Source organism: Rhea pennata, chromosome 4 (assembly GCF_028389875.1).
Source record: "Rhea pennata isolate bPtePen1 chromosome 4, bPtePen1.pri, whole genome shotgun sequence".
NCBI classification, from domain to species: domain Eukaryota; kingdom Metazoa; phylum Chordata; class Aves; order Rheiformes; family Rheidae; genus Rhea; species Rhea pennata.
In genome coordinates, this window is record NC_084666.1 from 19,902,674 (window position 1) to 19,924,436 (window position 21,763).

At 36.7% G+C, this 21,763-nt stretch overlaps 1 protein-coding gene across 1 annotated transcript; it reads left to right on the forward strand.

Moving 5' to 3' along the window:
- The first annotated feature begins 1,540 nt into the window (after window positions 1-1,540).
- PI4K2B (phosphatidylinositol 4-kinase type 2 beta) lies at window positions 1,541-21,353 on the forward strand. The gene is made up of 10 exons (XM_062575412.1): window positions 1,541-1,932; window positions 4,963-5,120; window positions 9,186-9,386; window positions 9,893-10,024; window positions 11,403-11,556; window positions 13,163-13,230; window positions 13,682-13,781; window positions 15,725-15,858; window positions 17,020-17,079; window positions 19,703-21,353. The coding sequence occupies exons 1-10, from the start codon at window positions 1,659-1,661 to the stop codon at window positions 19,874-19,876; spliced, it is 1,455 nt and encodes a 484-aa protein (XP_062431396.1). The 5' UTR covers window positions 1,541-1,658; the 3' UTR covers window positions 19,877-21,353.
- The last annotated feature ends 410 nt before the right edge of the window (window positions 21,354-21,763 follow it).

The following is a 21,763-nucleotide window of genomic DNA, read 5'->3' on the forward strand; positions in this document are numbered from 1 at the left end:
CGATAGGATAGACTCTGAAGGATGCAGACAAAAGCGTTATCATGAAGAAAATGATCCAACTTAGACTCATTATTTAAACAGTTAATAATTTTGATCCAGGCAGTTAATACTCTGAATTAAAGTTAATAACTATTACAGTGATCTGTATTTTGCTTAATTATGAGCTATAATAAAGTTTGAACTCTGAACTATTGAAAATTGAGGCAATGTAAAGGCTTGTGTATATTAAGGGATATGAACAAATTGTAGAATTCACATTACAATTGAAGATCAAAACTAACAGTTAACTGTACACGTATGCTGGTATGTGGAAATGGATCTCTGAAACGAAAGAACTAATGAGTTATTTCTTACTTAGTTTACTTGAAAGAACTTTCAAACTTTTTAGAAACTCAGTGTTATTCAGATAGCCACAGTCACTCAACTAATGCAGATAAATGGAGATACAGTCTTCTTCAATATCTCGTGGGAAAAATGTTAGATTTCTCCTGTATTTCTCTGATCTTTTTACCCTGCGTAACAAAAAGTTTAATATCCAGTAATTTTCTGTACAGAAAATTAGATCCAGTTGCTGTAAACTTCATATAGTTGCTTACTAGGTGTAAAATACCTATTCATTTGGACTGAAGTCACATTTAACTGAGTATGTTCACTTTTAGTGGAAAGAATTGAAAATAGAAAAGCAAATTAGAACAGATTTTATCATGTTACAGGTATTAATAGCTACACAAGCAAATGATACACGATTTAGTTCCAAAGTCCACAGCTGACAGGTAACCTGAGATAAAACAAACACAACTCAAGTGTTTCAGCAGTTTTGTCAATAACTAGGCAAATAACTTTTATTTCAGTAATAGGTGAAACGAATCGTTATACCATGAATAATTATGAGAAAAATAAGTACATGCAATTACGATTTTCTCTGAGAATTTACTTGCTCCCGGTACAATCCAGAATCTGAGTTCTGTGTGAGAAGCGCTCCATGCATGTATTCTTCTATATTTCACTGAAATCTTTTGAGTAGTTCGGTGCGAATTTGAATACTGAGGAAAGACCCCCTCGCGCGGACAAGCTTGTGAGGAGGCACCCACGGCGAGGCCTCGCCGTGTCTTCTTCAGGTGAATAAGGAATGCAAAGACGGCCGTGTGACCACGGGAAGCGTTACGGTTATATTCACTGTGATTTCACTATTTTTTCTACCTCCTGCTGGAAGTTACAGCCGTAGCGTAGAAAAACATGGTATCAAGTGTGGGGAGGGAGAGAAACTGGAGAGCGGTGACCCTGGGGACAAGCCAATTCCAGGTCGGGAATAAAGCGAAGCGGGGGGATGCTCTGGTTAGGTGGCCGGCAGTGAAACCAGCGCGGCGCCCTGCCGACACCTGCAGTCGCGGCTTCCGCGGGCGGGTGGCGGCGCCCGGGCGCCCAGGCCCTGCGCCGGGGTGAGGGCGGCGCGGGCAGCGCCCGCCGCGCCGCGGCCCCTTTAAGGCCGGTGGGCGCCGCGGGGCGGGGCGCCGGCGCGCGTGCGCAGGCGCCGACAGGCGCCGCGGAGCGGAGCGGAGCGGACGGCGACGGCGAGCGCGATGGGCCGCGGCGGCGGCGGGCTCTGATCGCGGCGGCGCCTCTTCCTCCTTCCCCCCCCCCCTCTTCCGCTGCCGCCCATGGCGGAGCCGGGCTCGGAGGAGCCCGACGAGCGGCTGCTGCTGCTCCTCGCGGAGCCGGCGCCGCAGGCGGGGCCGGCCTGGCGGGGGCCGCCGGGGGCGAGGGGCGCCCCCGGCGGGGCGGTGCGGCTCTGCGGGGAGTGGGGGCCCGAGGAGGACGAGGACGAAGAGGAGGATGAGGAGGGCTCGGGGCCCGAGGGCGATAGAGAGGAAGAGCCGCTGCTGCGGGCGCCGGGCGCCGGGCGCCGCCGGGCGGGCGCCGCCGCCGCCGCAGGTAGGGGGGGGTCGGGGCCTCCCGGGGCCGGGCGCCCCGGCATCGCCGCTGCGGCGCGCCGCCGCTGCCCGCCCGGTTGCCCCGCGCCTGCCCGCGCGGCTCGTCTGGCCCCCGGTCCCGCTGACAGGGGGGTCCGGGCGTCGCCTCGCGCAGCGCGCGCTTGCGGCGCCCGCCGGCGCGTCCCGCGGGGGGCACCGCGGCCGCGCCCGCACCGCGGAAAATCAGAAATGAAAGTCCTTGAGCATGAGTTTGAAAAGCGTAAACGTGGTCGTTACTTAACTCTGAAGATACGGGCGAGATTATAATGGTCACAGTTTTTACTATGGTTGTTTTTTTTCTTTTTCTTCAGACTTTCTGCCTTCCTGATTGTGTATAACTTTGTAAATAGATGTAAATCTATGGCCTTCTCTTAATAAACAGCATTTGCTGATGTAGTTACACCATAGGATTGGTTGCTAGAAACTCACGAAAACTCTTCCTTTTGCAAGAACAGCTTACAAAACTTTCTGAGCAAAATAAGTTGTGCTAGCTGCTTTGTTTTAGCATACTTCAGTATTTAAGAATAAAATCTCACCTTTTAAGCTGGAGTCTTAAGACACTGTAATGTGAACATGGTGCTAAAACAATAGAATTTTCCTGTCTTGTTCCCAAAAGGCTTTTAAAATGTGTTAATGAGACAGGGCTTTTAAAAAAACATACCTGTTAATGCTCTAGAATGAAGGCTGGTGTCTTGTGCTACTTAGGCAATAAGTAGGTAAAATGCAAAGCACTTCTTAGGATCTGCCCCAAGAGTGTGCATGAAAATCTCGGAAGTGTGATCAATCACTGCACCTTCCTCTTGCTTCCTTGTCTATGCCTTTTCTGTACCACAGACATCTGAAAACCCTGGTTGGTTGCATGCTGTTCTCTGGGTCGTGAAGAACAAACGCGCAACAGATGTTACTGATACTGATCAGTGCAATACCAAATAATGCAATGCTATTTAGCATTAACTTTTTTTGAGATACAAAAACTTGGTCACAGTCAGCAAATACTCGTGGCAGTTCAAATGGCTTGTTTTCATATGGAGACTGTTAACAGACTTAAGGAAAACTTCTTATAACTGTATATTTTCTTGTTTTCATCTTACGGGATTTTATACTGCCCACATCACTGTAGTAACAGAAGGCTTTCTAGTAGCAGAGGAGCAACACTGAACAAAAGCTTCAAAAACATTTTTTTTTTTCCCTCTTCTTCCCTAGTGGAATAATTGACCCTACAGCATAGTATATTAAACCTTTTTGTTTGTTTTTAAATTTAAGATATTTCTTAATTACTAATTAATGACTTAATTGCTAGAAAAAACTAGGTTGAAGAATATGTTCCTCAAGACAACAAGGCTTCTGATGGTCTTAGCTTCTGAAATGAATACGTAAGAATTAAAAATTGCCCTCTGAGAAAATTTTCTTCTGCATAGGCAACTTCAGTCCTGGTGGTAGAAAGTTCCTCTGTAGGGCCTCTCCCTGGGAAGATGAATATTTATCTTAATGTGGATATTATTGTTCTACAGTATGTTCTACAGTAGTAACAGTACAAAACCCCAGTTTTGTTTTCATTGATGCAGAGGTATAGCATAGTAACAGCTGAGCTGTATGTTCTGATATTTCTCCACATCTTTTGATGGCAGACTTAACTGAAAACAATTTATTAATTGTCACTGATAATTTCAGTAGGAGTTATTAATTTAAACTATAGTCTATCTGATTTAGTGGGTTGCAGTTGTTACTCCTCAAAAGTGAGCTGTCATTAGTTCTAAATCTATTTCTAACTTATGCTAAGACTGTCCTATGTTTCATGCTTTTTATTTTTTTTTGTTTTGAAGCCATGTTATTATTTCTGGGTGGTTCGTGAATAAGCAAGTGGTAGTGGTCCAGGAAAAAGTCTCAAAGAATGGCCTGTGCTACAAGAAAGTGTTAGCAGTTAGGATTAGGAGCAATTTTTGATCTGTCTGTCCCTAAACTGTTTAGGAGTAACTCTTCTGAATGATTCTGGTGTGTCAATTGTCTTTCCAGAAGGATGTACAGGTTCTTTTATCTTACACTTCCTAGAGTGCCGAAATAGGAATAAGGCAACATTGTCTGTGAATACTTAATTTAGAATAATATGGCAGCTTCTGAATATAGGAATAAACCCTAATTTCTACATAGACCTATTAAAATGACATCAGTAAGAATGTGGTATAATTCTAGCCTAAAAATAAGTTGCTGAAACTTCTGGTTTCAAGAGTTATGATAAAATAATTTCAAAGGATTTAAATAGCAGTAAATATACAAAATCTTGGCAACTGTTTTCTAGTTATTATCTAAATGTTTTGCGTTATCTAAATGTTTAGCATCTGTGAAGAGCTGATATTTTAGTCAATGCACATACAAATTTTTTTAAGTAGCTTATAGTGCTTTAATATTGGGATGATGATGGCATGCAATATTTAATCGAGGTATTAATGCTACTTCTCAGTGATCTGCTTAGAGTGTTTACTGAGTAATATCAATGTGTCCTGGTAGCAGTTAATATGTTAGCAAAGCTGTTAGCCAAATGATACCCTTCTAATATTTAGTGCTTAATGGACAATTTACTTTCAGATAGCTTGAAAGAAAGAAATACTTTGTAGAGTCAGCTAAAAGAAATACATAAAAGCATGAAAGCTTTGGTGCACCCATGTGGTTTTTGACAAGCTTGTTTGTGAATTTTTTTTGAATTATTTTTCAGACTTTCTTATGTAAATAAATCTTAAATCATTGGAACAATACAGAAGTTTTCCGATGGTAATCTCAAATTGGTTGTTGCAGATTTGGCAGTTTTATTTTAAACAAAAGATTTATTGAGCATTTGGTGAAACAAAGTTTCAGTGATCTAATAGGTTGAATTTTTCAGCTTTCTCTTGAGTTAGCATTAACAGGAAAAATTTGTAAGTTTTCTAGGTATTTACTTATGTTGTTCTTAATTCTTAGTATAAGCTGCACTGAAGAGTGCTTTTTTATTAATTTTCAGGAAACACAGGACATACTGTTGATATGAACGTATTTTTGGATGATCCAGAATTTGCAGAAATTATCCTGAGAGCAGAACGAGCTATAGAGTGTGGAGTTTTTCCAGAGAGAATTTCTCAAGGATCCAGTGGGAGTTACTTTGTCAAGGATCCCAAGGGGGTGAGTGCATTATTGCTGAACTAGACAGTATCAATTAATTTAAAAGATGGAAAAGCATTTAAATAAATTGTTTGATAATTTATTATATGCTAAAATCATCGTCAAGTAGATTCAGAGAGAGTATTTCTTTTTTGAAATCAGAAAAAATAATTCTAATCAGTTCGTAGGATTCTTGCACTTGTATACAATGAAAGTGAAACCTCTGTTTAGATTTCAGCAGTCTTTGATTTCAGATCGATTCCTCAATTTAGTGGTACTGTTCTTTGTAGATTTTCAATTTGTATACTTCTGTGCATGTATTCAAACTTGATATTGCTTTTAAAGTGGAATTTTGAAAGAAGATTGTATCTTATTTGATTAACATGCAATAGAAGAGTTCTGGGTGAGTGATCAAATATTTGTTCAGATCAATACTTTGCAAAAATCAAATGTATGACTTTTCAAATGGTACTTTATGGTTTTACACTAAGAATACTTTAAAACTATTGCAATGTTTATTGGAGGCTTTCTTATGCTAGTGTGTGCAATCAAGTTAATTTTTTTTTTTTTTCCTTAAAAATCAGGGTGAGTGGAGAAATTACTAGGAAAGAAAAACCCTGCCTGTTCTGGATTTACATGTTTGCAAATCTGTGTTGTATAAAGCCACTTTAAGACTTATTTCAGTTGAATTTGATGGCTAGCAGTGATTTGCTCTGCCCTGTGGCTAATGGGATCATATACATCACTTTACTATAGTAGTTGGTTTTACTGCTGTTTTGCACGGACAGTCGTAGTGGTGTTTTTCTTAACATCTAGGTTCCTAGATGTTCTTGTTGTTGCTGTTTTTTCCTCTCTTCCTCCCTTTCTTCCTCCTTCCCATGCAGGTAATATTTAAATGCAAGTATCCAGGAGAAATGAAGATGTATTAAAAAAAAAAAGGGGGGGGGAGGAGGGGACTGGAGTGTTTTTTTTTTTTTTTTTTTTTTTTTTTTGTAGTCCATGAAAGTAATTTCAATGCAAAACATGAATATATTTGCCACCAAGGGATTGCAGGAATATTGATATTAAATTCCTTGCTTTTTTTCAATTTGCCTTTATTTTTTGTGGTTATCTTTATTTTTTGTTGTGGTTTAGAGATAATCTAGATTATTCCTTTTAAAGGTTTGATAAAACTTTGTTTTGTCAGTAGTGCAACTCCCATTTGTAGGACGAATCTCACATCCTGTTTGAGATCACCTAGAGTATTGCATCATTCTACTTCGGACCAGTTTTGTGACCAGCTTTCTTTCTCCTGCTTTCCTTCTTGTGTAATCTCCTCCGCCTTATGTTGAAGAAGAGCTTATTAAGGAAATGCTTAGCTTTCTTATTTGTTAAATTCTGAAGTGTTTACTGGCACTAATACTGAGGTCAGCTGCAAGTTTAGCTAGCTTTCTATTAGGTTTAGGTCTGTTTGGTTCTATCTAAAAGATAAAACTGAAGCTGTCCCAATAAAATTACCTTTGCACATTTCTTTGCCTCAGTCGTGTTCTGATAGGAAGCAGTTCAGTCCTTCAGCAACACTGTTGCTGGTGTGATGAATGTTTGTGTGTTTGTTGCTCATTGATTAACCAAATAAAAGACATTATCTCTGTTACAAATGCAAGCTCTTCCACAGCACATCTTTGATAATTCAGCCATTCACTAACTAGTAATGTCAATAGAGCCAATTAATTTTGACTTGCAAAATTAGGACTGGCCCGGTAGGTTGTCTGCACACTGAACTGTCTGGTTCTAGTCCAGACTGTAATTTGAATGGCTCTGCAAAATTTAGCAACTTAGTGAAACCTTAAACTGTCTAGGTTGTGCAAACTAGGTGTGATAGTATATCACAGTAAGGCCCAAGTGTGTAATGGAATGAGCTAAGTTCCTTCTTAAAATGGTCTGTTTGTATGAAATATTATCCAGAGAGTTTCAGAAGAGTGATAACTAATGGTTTAGCTTATACTACCAAATACACTACTGTGTCTTCTGGGAAATTAAAAGCTGCTGACTTTGGTTAGAGCACCTCCATGTGATTCAGTGGATTCAATTAAACAATTTCTTAACAATTCTAAACCTAACATTGGAGCTTTGACTTAAGGAAGTGTGCCAAATAAATCCAGCATCCAAGGTGCTGCAAAATTTTAAAAAGCCAATTTAATAATATATTCAACAAGCATTGGTTTGCATTTCAAATTGTTGTATTACATAGAGTATTTACTGTAAGCATAAAAACCTTTTGCACAGGTTTAAATTGAATGGTAACTGTTCTGTTAAGTAAACTTGATAATGATTTTGAGTGTAACCTTAGAATCACAGATAATAGTAAACTGAAAACAAAGGATTTGTCACTTTATTTCCTCCCCCTATTGATGGGAAACTTACTTTGTAGGATTAATGCAAATAGTGATGATTGATAATTTGTTTCTCTTGGTAGTTGATGAAATTAAATTGCAATGGGTGAATGAGATGGGCAGTGCTATTGATACACAAAGTCTTGTGTACTTTATTTAGAATCTGAATGAAACAAATTCTCTGTAGTTAGTCTGCTTTGAGAAAGTAAGATTAAAAGCAGATGAAAACTTACTAGAATCTAGAGGGACTAGTCTCTTCCTTTCTGTAATCAAGGTAAACAAGCACTTACTGAAGGATGATGATATTTGATTTGCCAGGAACCTTACTGATGTCTTATAATCTTACCTGTTTGGCGTGAAACAGCTTTGAGACTGCTGATGCAACTACAATGTTGGCTTATTGAGAGAGCCAACTTTTCATGTGTGTTCAGGAGAGAACTGATAGGTAAACTGCTTTCTAAACAGTTTCAAATCTTTGAGATAAGAATTTATCATGACCCTGTGGAAGGAGTGAAGATGGACCATTTCTAAATTTGAGCTGTAGGAACATCATTATGTGGACTTCATGCATTATGCTAAAATATCACAGATGATCAGAAGGTTGTATGTTTTAGTGTAATAGCAATTCTGGGGTTTGTGGCTCACAAATACAGAATTGTGTAGGAGGCGCTTTTGATACCTCTGTTGTAGAGCAGGGTCATCCTACATGATTCCTGGTGAATGTCTGTCTAACCTGTTCCAAGTGGCATCCCAGCTTGAAAACTGTGCAGCCAGGTAGTACATTCCAGTGTTGAGCTGTTCTTAATGTGCAAAAGGATTTTTCTTCTCCCATCTTATCTGTTGGGATGGGGATTTAAAACTATCATTTATCATCACATTAGCAGTGGGTGTGTTGTTTTCCATAGCAATCTACTGTATAGTTAGAGATTTTATGTCCCCATTTACTGAGCCTTAAGCTAAACAATTTCAGGCCATATAATCTTTCATTTGCATTTTTCTCATTGTTCTCATTCTTTTCAACTTTCTCCAGTTAGTTCACATCTATCTTGAAGTATAGTACCCAAAATTGGACACAATACTCATAGTAAAGCTTAAATCTACTTAAATCTCTCCAAAGTAAATTATGATTGATAATGTGAAGCATTGTCAGCTTTGATCTGAAGAATCTGCAACAGCTGTAGAAGATGACACTGCTCTCTAGAATTGCAATCAAATAATGTCAGAATTATTTTTAGTCTATTTTGTTTACTGCTTTTAGATAAAATACAGAAGATCAGAGGTAATATATTTTATTAACACACAGTGTGTTTGTCACTTTTCTGGGAACATTGCATCTTTGTCTGGAAAACCTAATCAGTGAACCGATGGGGAGACTGAAACCTATGTTTTTGAAAGTACTGTTGAAGGTTCTTTGAATTGTAAAATGACAGTTCTTTTTAATTTCGAAAAGCTAGTAAATGTTAGCTCTACTTTAGGTTTTCTGTTATGAACAGTTTACTTTGAATTCCTGCTACCTCTAGACAAACATTTGATGATAAACTTATTAGGAATGCTGTTTTGTTAATTCTAGTTTTATTATTTCATCATCTGAAAAGAGCAAATTGTAAAATGCAGTGGATAATATTTAAATTCATTTTGAAAATGAGTTATTTGAAAGTATTAATATTGTTGCAACTGAAGTATTTGTGCTTAAAATTTCTATTATATTTCTTAGAAAAGCATTGGAGTGTTCAAACCAAAATCTGAAGAGCCTTATGGACATCTAAATCCAAAGTGGACCAAATATTTTCACAAGATTTGTTGTCCTTGCTGCTTTGGCAGAGGCTGCCTCGTTCCAAATCAGGGATACCTCTCTGAAGCTGGTGCCTATCTTGTGGATGACAAGCTAGGGCTAGGAGTTGTACCTAAAACTAAGGTAAAATTGAACTGCATAAATTACCAGAATGTGAAAAATACAGATTTGTCTTTCTCAGGATTGTAGTTGTGAAGTCATCCTTATGTATCATGTATCAACCCTAAATCATTTCAAAACTATTGCAGGGTCTAAGGCACTGTGGTTTGGAACAGTGTCCAACTGTGAGATTTTGTTGTAAAAAGTTAAATTTTAGATCTGAATTGAATATCTCTTTTCTTCTTGAATTACTTTTGTTTCTAGTACTTTCTGGTGCTTTCATGCCTGATGTTTTGGTGAGGGTTGTGAAGAGTGCAAAAAGCAGCATATAAAGATCCCCAGTTACAAGTCTTTTTTCAAAATTTTCTGTTCAGGCTATATGAAATAGCATGTGTTCATCTTTTCACGTGGAATTTTTCTGTATAGAAAAAGCTTGATGCCTCCTGTTTCGCAGTTGAGCATAAAACTTACTGTGAAGCTATAGTTAAAATAAGCAACTCTGACCTATGTTTTAACTTTTATATCTTAAGATTGTCTGGCTTGTCAGTGAGACCTTTAACTACAGTGCAATAGATCGTGCAAAGTCAAGAGGAAAAAAATATGCTTTAGAGAAAGTGCCAAAAGTTGCTAAAAAATTTAATCGAATTGGACTACCTCCTAAGGTAAGGTTAAAAAATAGTGAGTTATGCATTTCCTTCTCTTTACATAAACAGTTGACTAAAAAAACTCAATATTCATAGGTAACTTCTTTTGATAGATGAAAAACTTTTCTCATTAAAAGCAATCTGTGAATGACTGAAGGTTGGTAGATAGGGTTGATCTTAAGCAAATTTTGACTACTTGGTTTATGTCATTCCTTCATTTAAACTGCTTCTATGAGCTAGCCACTTTTTGTATGACTTTTTGCAGTCTTGCTTTCTCTTGGAGAAGAAACACTTTCAAGTGTTCTACCTATTCCCCTCTCCTTGACTATTTAGTCTTTCTCTTCAGTATCATTCTTTCATATTGTGTAATTACCCCCCCCAGTTCGATTAGCTAGTAATTTCATTTTCCTAACTTTTTTTCCCCTTCTGTGTGTCTTTTTCCTTCTTTAAGGTATCTTTTTGTTATATTCATCTTTTTGTTGCGTTCATCCCACCTTCTTTTCGTTTTGTGTGCAGTACTACACTGACTAAAACCTCACCTGCTGAGCTATGCGTGCCTTGTTGTAGCCATAAAATCTTACTACTCCTAAACTTTTTAAACACAATTTATGTGCAGCTTTGGTAATCCACTTGCATCAGTTCCCTGTGATTTCAATCCGTGTGGCGCATGTTATGCAAGGTTGTATCAGCATCCTTATTCCACACAGGATGCATTCACTTATATCTCTGCACATGTGCACCTGTTCTCAAGTCAAGCTATACTTTTGATTTTTTTTTCCTGAGCACCTTCCATGTTACCCACATACATGGAGCTTCACCTATCTGCATTTTTTTTCCTTGGACTCCTGGGAAATGTAAGTCAACCTTTTTCATGTAAAATGTCTATGCTGAAAAAAAAAAAAAAAAAAAAAAAACCAACTAAAGTTGCTGTGGTCAACAGTGAAGCATGCAAGTTTTTCTGAGAGGAATATTTTCCTGTGACTTTTGGTGATTTTCTTATGAATTGTTGAACGAAGTGTTTCTAAAATCCTTTATGAAAAGGGGATAATGTCATTTTTTTTCCTCATTCCACACATTGTGCTTGATGCTGAATATTCGTTTGTGTTTGGCTGTTTGCCTGTGTTTTGTTCCTGGTTAATTCAATGAGTGCTTAAAACAATGACCTTTAAAAAAGAAAAAAATGTTTTGAATCTGTAGGGTTTTTTTTTAAGGCTTTAGAGTAAAAGAAAAAACACTTCATAATCTTACTATTTTATGTAGCCCTTGCTAAATGACTCTATCATATCTCTGTGTTCAGAACTTTTAAAGAGTATCATCATTTTTTCAGTTAGTATTAAAATTACTTACATGATCTATATAAGTGTGTTTTCCAAATGCATTTTTTTTAATGTTTCAGGTTGGCTCCTTCCAGCTGTTTGTTGAAGGATATAAGGAAGCTGACTACTGGCTCAGGAAGTTTGAAACTGATCCTTTACCTGAGAATACGAGGAAAGAATTTCAGTCACAGTTTGAAAGATTGGTTATCTTAGATTATGTCATCAGAAATACAGGTATCTCTTACAGTGTCCCTTAGTGTCCACCTACTCTCTTGAGCCAGAAATGGCAAACAGTGCTGGCTGACAGTTGCTAAGGAAGTTTTCTATTGTGTTTCACACACGTCTTTCCCTGCACCCGCAATTGAAGACCGGAATGTTGCTTATAAATTTACAAAAATCTATTTTGAATTCAAATGTTAAATATTACAATGTAGGATAAGATCCAAGCAACCCTTTTTGGCAGTTACTTGATATTTTTAAGCAACACAGGAAGTTGAAACAAATACTTTTTGTTGTTCTTTCAAGTGTATCAGTATACTCTAGCTGTCTGCCTCCCTTACTCAGAAGACCGTACAAGGGATGCTTGGATTTCAGGGGCCATAAGAGAAACCACAGCTGCTGTTCCTTTCTGCTAAGCTGGAGCCCTACAGCAATAACAGTTTTGCCTGAGTGCAAAAGAGTTTGTATTTATTATGATCAGGCACTGAAGCAGAACTGTGATATATATCTATCAGTTCCCCTGCATTCTTTCGCATGGAGGCTGGGATTCTTTTGTTAACCATGTAGGTGATTTGTTTCTGCAAGGATCCGAAGACCATTTTATCTAAACGCTTCCTTTGCTGCTTTTTCAGAGGAGGGCGTCTTTACTATTTTTCAGGTATACCACCTCAGATTTATTTTCCTCCTCTTAAATTCACTTGTTAGAAAGGAATCTAGTGGAAGCTGAGTCACTATAAACTCTTTTTTTTAGAAACAGACTGGAAGAAGTAAGCTTGATGAGAAGCACACAATACTTTCTTGCCACTGCTGTGGTTTGTCAGCTCTGTCAAATAGAACCCAGTGTTCTAAAACAATTACTGTTTCCTATGACTTCCTTAAAATTGTAAAGAAACTGCTTAAAATAGTTTGCTATGTGGATGATGATTCATGTTCATCTAATACATCTGATCAAGGTGGAACATGAAAAAGTTCTGAAAGTGAATGCTTACTTAAAGTTAAGGGAGCACCTTAAGACCATACAAGTACCTGTGTATCCATGGCATCACATATCTGGAAGACCCTGTGAAGGCCTTTAACTCCTCAATTCCTTCTGAATGGTGAAGATGGCCTTTTCAGAAACTGAAGATGACCTTTCATTTTCCCTCCATCTTCAAAGAGTTCATTACCCCTCTTCCTCAAACCTCATGCTAGCTACAATTTTAGAAGTCCTTTCCTTTTCTCTACCAGCGTTAAAGCAGAAGCATAAAACTTAAGTCATCCTGGCAGTGGCAGCTGCTGCTGTTCTTTTTTGTAGAACAGATGCACTCTACAGCCAGTCTTTGTGCATAAATGAATCAAAAACGTTTCTCTTAGCTTTCTAGATATTTTACTGTGTTCAGCCAGTGGGGGAAACTAAAAGTGATATGTGACTATACTCATGATAAATTTTCAGTCTTTTCAGTAAATCAGCTGCTACAAATCTTTCAATAAAGCTAAAATACGTGTATTTTGACTGGGGGGGGGGATTTGAACACTTTGCCTATTTTGGTAAATTCTCAGTTTACAGTGCAAATTGTTGTATGCCAGTTTAGATGGCTAATTCTTTGTAAATAACTGGTGACCTGCATTTTCCTTTTTAAAGACAGAGGTAATGATAACTGGTTGGTCAGGTATGAAAAACAAGATGATGGAACTGATCTGTCAGATAAGGTAAGAAAATTATGTTCTTAAACTGTTTATTTTTGCAATAACTTCTTGTGTGTGAAGAAGTGAAAGGCTTTAGTGCCGGTGCACAGTCAGGAAATCTGATACTGAAAATTATTTTAGGTGAATGGACAAGCTGTTCGGGTTAGACTAGTCTGGAAATTATTTTTATTGTTCTATAGATTTTTCTTTATTAGATTTATAGTAATAATTGTCTGTTCAAATGCACTCCTTCAATTATTTCTGTGCTCTTTTTATATTATATTTGGAGAAGGGCTCCTTTTCATTGTCGTTAGAGCAAGACTTGTATGCTTAAATTTGTTTTATTTGGATAAGCCCTTGTGATGCTTAAGTTGTCTTTAAGCAACAAGGCTAAAAAGCACTATATTTAGTATCTTTAATGTATTTTGTTATTTTGTATGCATGAGTATTTCACTTGGAAACATTCTTTCTGTAGGATATCCAATGGACTGTAACTAAAGAACCTATTATTAAAATTGCTGCAATTGACAATGGGTTAGCATTTCCTTTTAAGCATCCTGATGAGTGGAGAGCATGTAAGTGTGGTTAATCTTCTCTTTGGGAGAGTCACTGCTAAATATATATTCTTAGATGAGATTACTGTAGTAAAAATTCAATACACACTTATAATGGTTTCTTAACAATGGCATATTTTTCTTCAGAAAATAAGCAACAAATTACATTTTTACAATGGAATATGTGATTTAACTCTTGGGGTTTTTACTCTTTTACATTAAATAATATTATATGGATATTCACAATCACAATATGACTATATAATCACTGATAGTGGAATTGAAAGAATTTAGTAAGGCGTATGTTTTTTCCCTTACGGTTGTAGAAAATGACTTGAGTGGAAGGATTCCAATTGGTCACTCTAATGACCAAATTTCAAAGGTATTGCTGTAAGTGAATAATGAATAGACAAGCTTCATGTTGTTTCTGTGTCTTCATCTTTATCTTATTGTGTAGAAACTAATCTTCAGTTAGCATTATTCCTAAGCAGACCAAAATTTGACATTATTACTAAAACTAGATTGGAGTTGCTTCTGACCACATCTCCGACTCCATGTAGTCTAGAGGGAAGCATCTGACACAGCTTACAATTACTTTATCTGGGGCCTGTTAGCTCATCAGGTAATTCTAGCAGTATTAAGTGTGGGCTAGCTTAGCTGTCAAAAAGCTAATTAACTACCCCTCTCTGTACAATCCCATTATCTGAAGTAGAAGAAAGGGTGTGCTCAAGCAAAACGGACATACAGAAGTTCATGGGAACAGATGGGATGCCTTCAAAACAGGGCTGAGCTGGCTGATGTTACTGTGAGGTTGCTCTCTTGTCAGCTCTGAGGGGTTATTGGTAATTAGGTGACATGTCTAATTGTCTATCTTCAAGAAAGGCAAGAAGTGGGTATGAGGAGCGGTGGGCTGGTTGACCTAACCTCAGTCCCCAGGAAGATTGGGGAGCAAAGCCTCTTGAATGCAATGTCTAAGTGCAGGCTTCCCCATCACCTTTGGGTTCTTCATGCATGGATTTTACCAAGGACAGACTGTCCTTAACCAGCCAGATAGCTCTTTGAGATGACTAGCTCAGTGAATGAGGAGAGGGCAATGGTTATAGTTTTCCTTGGCTTCAGCAAGGCCTCAGGATGATATCCCATAGAATTCTTGTATTCAAATTGAGATATGAACTGGAGAAATGGACTGTAAGGTGGGTAGAAAACGGGCTGGACTGTCAGGCTCAAAGGGCTACGATCAGTGCTAGAATATTCAAATGGTGGTCTGCTACTAGTGACTTTCTTCAGTGGTCTGTACTAGGACCAATACTGCTTCATGTTTTTAGTGACCTGGATGATGGGATGAAATGTTCTTTCAACTAAGCTGACTTTCAAAGGTCCCTTCTAACCTAAATATTTAAATTATTCTAGGATATGATGTTAAAACTAAATACTCTTAAATCTCTTGAAAAACTGATTGTTTTTAACAATATCTATGGGTAAGAAAAATAAGAAATGTTTTTATCAACCTGCTTAGAAGACATCTTAATAAACTAAAGATTTATTAAAAAATAGAAGCTACTTTTTTTAATTCTTCAGTATAACTCATACTTCTGAAAAAATGTTTTATTTGATAGTAGCCATTATTTTTCTCCAAAGAAAACTTCATTACTAGGTAGGAGAAAGTATTTACTTCTATTGACAGTATTTGGTACACCTTTTCTACTTACTCCTTCAACGAAGTACTTATTACTTAGAGTGTGTTCTTTGCTGTTTGGAAAAGGGGTTAAGCAAGCTACTTCTGTAGCTTGCTAATTCTGTAACTGTAGCCAAAAAAGGTACATGGGTAACAGATAATGTATAGAAAGGAGGGAAAAAAGTATGTGTGCTTGAATGGTTAGTGGGCACCAGAGTAAACATTTGAGAGTAAGCATTGAATTTCTGCTTGTTGTTGATCTGTAGATGTAACTGTTTTTCTGTATTAGATCCCTTTCACTGGGCTTGGCTTTCTCAAGCAAAAGTTCCTTTCTCTCAGGAGACTAGAGATTTAGTTCTTCCTCGTATTTCTGACATGAACTTCGTACAGGATCTTTGTGAAGATCTTTATGAGCTGTTTAAGGTAACGGTGCTTCTATGAATTGAACATTATTGAAATAGCTAACATGGGTATTGCAGCAGTTAGAGGTTTGTTCTTTTTGTGAATTTAGCTTGTGTATGTCATTATGTTCTGCTATTTTAGATGTAATGCTGACATGGCAGAACGGGTTTATAATTGGAGGAAGCTGTCACTGATGTGACTAATTGATAGTAATTAACTTACCCAAAACTGCAATTACCTCTTTTATGTAAAATGTTTCATGCAGTCAATTAAAGCTAGTTAATTTTAATAACAAACATCCGTGTAAAGTATTAATGCATATGTATATAGATATGCATATGTGTGCACATGCATACATACTTCAAAAACTGCAGCAACTTGAGAAAACCATATTTAATGCAACTTCAGGTACTTTCATAACTTTCGTATCAATAATTTTACACGTGTGTGTGTATATGTATAGTGCTAAGTTAACACTAAAATCTCAACTATGTTGTTGAACGAATTTCCAAATGAAAGTTGTCAGACTTTTTTTTAAAGATAATAAAACTGTGCTGCAGTATTTATAGGCAAAGGACCATCCATTTTGGAACATTCCATAAACAATTGTAAGCTTTAGTATAGATAATTCATAAAATACACAAATGTGTCCAAAGTCCAAGTTTAATAATCCAAATGGTAAGGGTTGATAGAAATGGTAATACAAGATATGTAATGAAAATGCAGTTGTAATTGCAAGACTGGATCCTGGAAAATGTTCCCTAATATTTACATCTTTGATTCAGTTCTGTTCAAAATGGCTCCACATTGTCTAATCACAGCTGAAACTGATTAATAAATTTGAAGGAGGAAGTATTACTTCAGCTAAAAAGACAAACCTTGCAAGTCAGAGTTGTGTAACATTGTATGATGGTATCAAGCCTACCTAGAAATGCTTTAAAGACGCATCTACAGGTGTTTTACTTATATGGTTATGGTTATGGTATATCCTTCATTTTCACATATGCGTATTTGCTGCAACAAATAGGCCTTTTTGTGGGTCATAGTATGACTGTTTCAGCCTTCCAGAAATGATTGTAATGTTGATGCATGTGACCATGCATATTGTGAATTTGATGAATTTACATGCTAATATATATATTTGCTCATTTCTTATAATAATAACTGTTTTCTTTAATAAAGACTGATAAAGGATTTGACAAGGCTACTTTTGAAAATCAAATGTCCGTTATGAGAGGGCAGGTAAGACTGGCTTTTTAAAACTGTATTTATCTATTTAATACATCATCACTGCTTGGCTGTTTTCTTTCAGAGATATAAAAACTAATTTGAATTGGAAGAGACTTGAGGGCAGTTTCATCTGAGAAGGCTGAATTTACTTAAAGAGGCTGTCTTTATTTGCATGTCATTGAGAAAGCAAAAAGCTTATAATAGTTTGGGGTTTTATAGAGAAAAACTTTCTCAAATAGGGTTTTATTGTTTCTTGGGGAGAGGGTTCCCCTCTGCAGTCAGTAGTGCAGGGTTCTTTTCCTATATATGTACGTACATACATACATATATATGTATATATATATGTCCTTAGATGATATCTTAAGATTAGGAACAATGAAGAGTCACATAACCAAATTAGCCAACAAATCTTTCACCCAAGTTTGTTATTAAAATAAGTGTAACTTTATTTTGGAGGATTAGCGTGATTGCTGGAATAGCGTCACAAGGAAGAAATATTAGATAATAAGGTTTATTTTTTCTAGCAGAGATGGTTGCAATAAGAATCAATAACTAAAAGTAATCCAAATATTTTCAGATTAGAAATTTGTCAGTATATATCAGGGCTTTTATTGTGTGTTTGTGTGTATGTTTAACTGTTCATGCAAGGGAGGGAAAAGGATTCTCTGTCTCCTTGCTCTTGTAAAATTTAAGATTGATGTACTGGAAAAAAAGCTTTAGCTAAAAATTATTTAGCTCCATTGCAGTTTACTAGATGGAAAACAATGGTTTGTGATATAGAGGAATTGAGCTAGGTGATCTAATAGTCCCTTTTGTCCTTAACTTATTGAAACTGACTTCTCTGTGTTTATAATTTCAGCATGGATAGTTTAAAGCCATTCACAATTCCTAGAGAGGCTTAATCTGACCTTTTCTTCTGTAAAGTTTGCTATACCAAGAAGTGCTTTGCACAAAACTGCTGCTCTGCTTAGTCAAACAGTAGATAGAATGCCAATTAACATTAGGTATGTGTGCTGAATGCCAGTTAACATTAGGTACGTGTGCTGGCTAAGAGCCGGCAAAGTTTACTTGTTAAATTGAATTACCAGGACTGGTTTCCAAAATAACTTCTCTGAGAAATTTGGTGTGCAGTCAGTGGAGGGGCACTTGTATTCATTCAGCTTGAACTGTGTTAAGTAGCTTTTTTGTGATAAAGTAATTTGCTGCAGGGAATTTATTGTTTAACAAAAAGCTTCAGGAAAAAAATCTGATCTATGTAACTGATGGATGGAATGTTCAGGATGTCTGAATTAATTTCCCACTATAAAGGTTAAATCTGGACCCTTTCTGTGGCACCCTCTACCCTGTGGATTTGGATAGATAGCTTAGTAAAATTTCTAAATTAGTGGTACAAGAATGTGCATCATTGCAGGAGATGTTAGCTTCTCAGGCACAGATTAGAGGAAAAAATGCTGATAATCAACTACTCTTGGATATAATTACTAATGGCTTTTTCCTCATCAAAAATGGTGCTCTTATTAATGATTTTAGATTTGCTTTTGTTATAAAAGAAAAGCAAATTTTAAAGGCATTATAGAAGAGCTAGTTAACTTTGATTTGCGTGACTATGGATTCGTTCAGTTAAGATTAGCAGACCAGCTGGTCTACTAGATCTGTAAATAAATCATTAAAAATGAAAATCTTAAGATAATTAACTATCTAGTTGATAAGGAGGCTAAAGATCAGTATGTCTTGCATGTAAAGGGCAAGATCTTTAAATCACAGCTGCCAAAACTAGTTAGAAGTCTATTTTTGCAAAGTAGGGAAAAAATTCCCAAGGAGGGTATCAAACCAACAAGAAAAACGGTTACTACAGGATACCGTGGACTAATCAACAAGCTAGCACAGATCTGCAAAAGATTGCCTTGGATAATGTAAATGTAAAGTGGAGTTGCCAGAAGAGCCAAGTTGCAGTAAACCATGCAGAGGATATTGCCTACCAGGGTTGTTCAGCTGTGTAAGTGCAGAATAAACAGGGGAGCAGTAAGTTGCTAAAGAGGAAAGAGGCATTGTGCACTGGGAAAAAAACGGATAATGCTGATAGATCTGTAAAACTAAATTGAATATTTGCTGTTGTTTTCAGTAAGGATAACATTGAACATCAGGGTGGTTAGTGAGTACTGAAGTTTGAGGTAGCAGAGATTCAAGGGAGATGAAAGCTCAATTTGGACCTTTGCATTGGGTTTAGTAATATGGCTTCATATTAGTATTTATCTGATAGGAAGAAGTATTTTGTAGCTAAATTCCTGGTTGACCCAAAGTTAATGCGTGGTGATTGCTTTTCTGTAAGGCTTTTTCTTCCAAGATGTGATGTATTTAAGAGATGTGTTAAACTTGAAAAATACTTTTAGTTTTTTTTCATTTGTATTACACTTTCCCAAAATTTGAGAAGGAACTTTCTTAAAATAATCAAGAAGGGAAGGATAATCAAGTGACTGTTACCAAATAAAATAGTTCTACTTGCAGTAAAACATCTTTCTTAAATTATTTGCCAATGCAATGTTTCTACAAAATTTTTTTTTTGAGTGGCATTTAACTTTACAAACCTACCATCTCCAGTTTAACTTGTGCGCCCCTTTCCCTTTCATTCTTTCAGATATTAAACCTTACTCAGGCATTAAAGGATGAAAAGAGTCCTCTTCAGCTTGTTCAGATGCCACGTGTGGTTGTGGAGCGAAGTAGCACTGGAAGTCAGGGACGAATTGTTCATCTGAGTAATACATTCACACAGACCTTTCATAGCAGAAAGCCTTTCTTTTCCTCCTGGTAGCAACAAAAATACATGAGAAAAGTAAATGTCTTTAATAAGCTACTTTTGTGTAAAGGCTCTGCAATAGTGTAATTCTGCTGTATACCAATAGCTCTGACTGCCGACACCTCAGAACTTAAGAAATATATTTTGAATGTAATCAAAGTTTACAATTTTTGTGTCAAAATTGTGAATTCTTATGTCAGGGAATGAGAAGAACTTGTCTATACTGTATTTTTATAGACTAATGTATTCTTAATAATAAAGGGAAGATGCACAGTTTGCATATGCTGAAATACTACTTTTGAATACAATAGAGATTCTAGTCATTTAATATAAGAACCTATTCCCTATCAACTTCTTTTCATATGCTCCTTAAAAAGAAGTGCAGAATGTTATCTTTGGTTGTGAAAGTATTTTCCATGTAATTTCTTTCTGATACCTATTTTTAGGTTTTCATAGGCTTGAGGGGAGGGGGAAGTCATATATTAAAAAAAACAAAAAACCCCGGACCCCCAAACTATCCTTGACACCCAAGTAACAATGTGGGGGAGATATGGTCCAAATGTGTGCATTTTTTCCCTTATAGTGGGGATCAAAAATAATAGTTTTGTCATTTAAATTATAGCAAAATCCAGCCCCAGTAAGTACATTCAGTTCCTACGGTGACTAAATAAACTGTATGTATATTTCAGATGATGAAATTTCCTCTGTAGGTTTTTTTAACTTGTGTATTTAAATACAGGTATGGAAAACTGATATTTCTCTATAGACCCATCACAAAAGAATTAAATATTGTTGTAACAAGTCTGACTTGCCATATGTGTGTAAGTGTGTATAATTAAGCAATGTGTTTATCAATAGTCACCAAAGTGGTTCTTTGCTGTTATTGATGGAAGCACTAATGTGTTCATCACTAAACCAGCCTGCCTTCTAAATTCCTATTCAAATACACCATTATTTTTGACCAGAGAAAACAACTGTAATACATAGAGCACAGACTTATTGTACCCTTAGTGGAGTCATGCTCCTCTGTCAATTTTCATTTGTTTTTATATTTATGTTTTTAAGACTTGCTGGTCACTTTTCCAAATTGGTGGTGTATGTAACATGGTAAATTTTTATTTTAGTGTTTTTTTTCTGGACAGTTAAAAACAGGAATGGGAGAAAAATTGCTGCTTTTATGAAACCTTCAGTATTTCAGACATTGCTGTATTTTGTAATTCTAAGCAATACTGTTGAACTCAAAACGCTTGTATTTTATATAAATTTTGAGTGGATGTAAATATTAATGTAGCATGTCAGCAATTCACTTGATTAACTGAAATGTTTAAGCCTTAAATGTAAAACTTACTGTACTGTGGGGTTTAAAATAAGACTGAAATGACCACCTTTATAAAATTTCCATGTTTTGTTTTTTATTTGAACAATTTATTAAAATTCAAAGGTGTTTATGTATCAGACCTGCCTTCTGAAGACAATAAATGTCATAATCTAATATGCATAGATTTTTAGACTCATGTTTTATTTCTTCTGCAGGAGGCAGTCCTTAATCTTGCTTTTTTTTTCACTTTTTTTCTTTGCTTGTTTTGCTTTTCTCTGTAGTACCCAGTGTCTCGCTGTGTATGGTACTGCTCAGTAACCGTGGTGTCCAGCAGCGCTGGCTGTTTGGGTTAGCTTGCTCCGTTCAGCACAAAGCACAGGATCATGCTTCTCTTTGCATCAGATTTTACTGCTCTTACATGTTCACTATGAAACTTGAGTATTATGAGGTAGTTGCCAGAAATCTTCTACCTGCTTTTCAGATCTCGAAAGAGATCGAGACTGAGTTTCTTGAAAACCTTCATCTGGCTTCTAGTGATGTGGATGGAGAAACCAGAACAAGGCTGCAAAGCGTTTCTTCGCTTT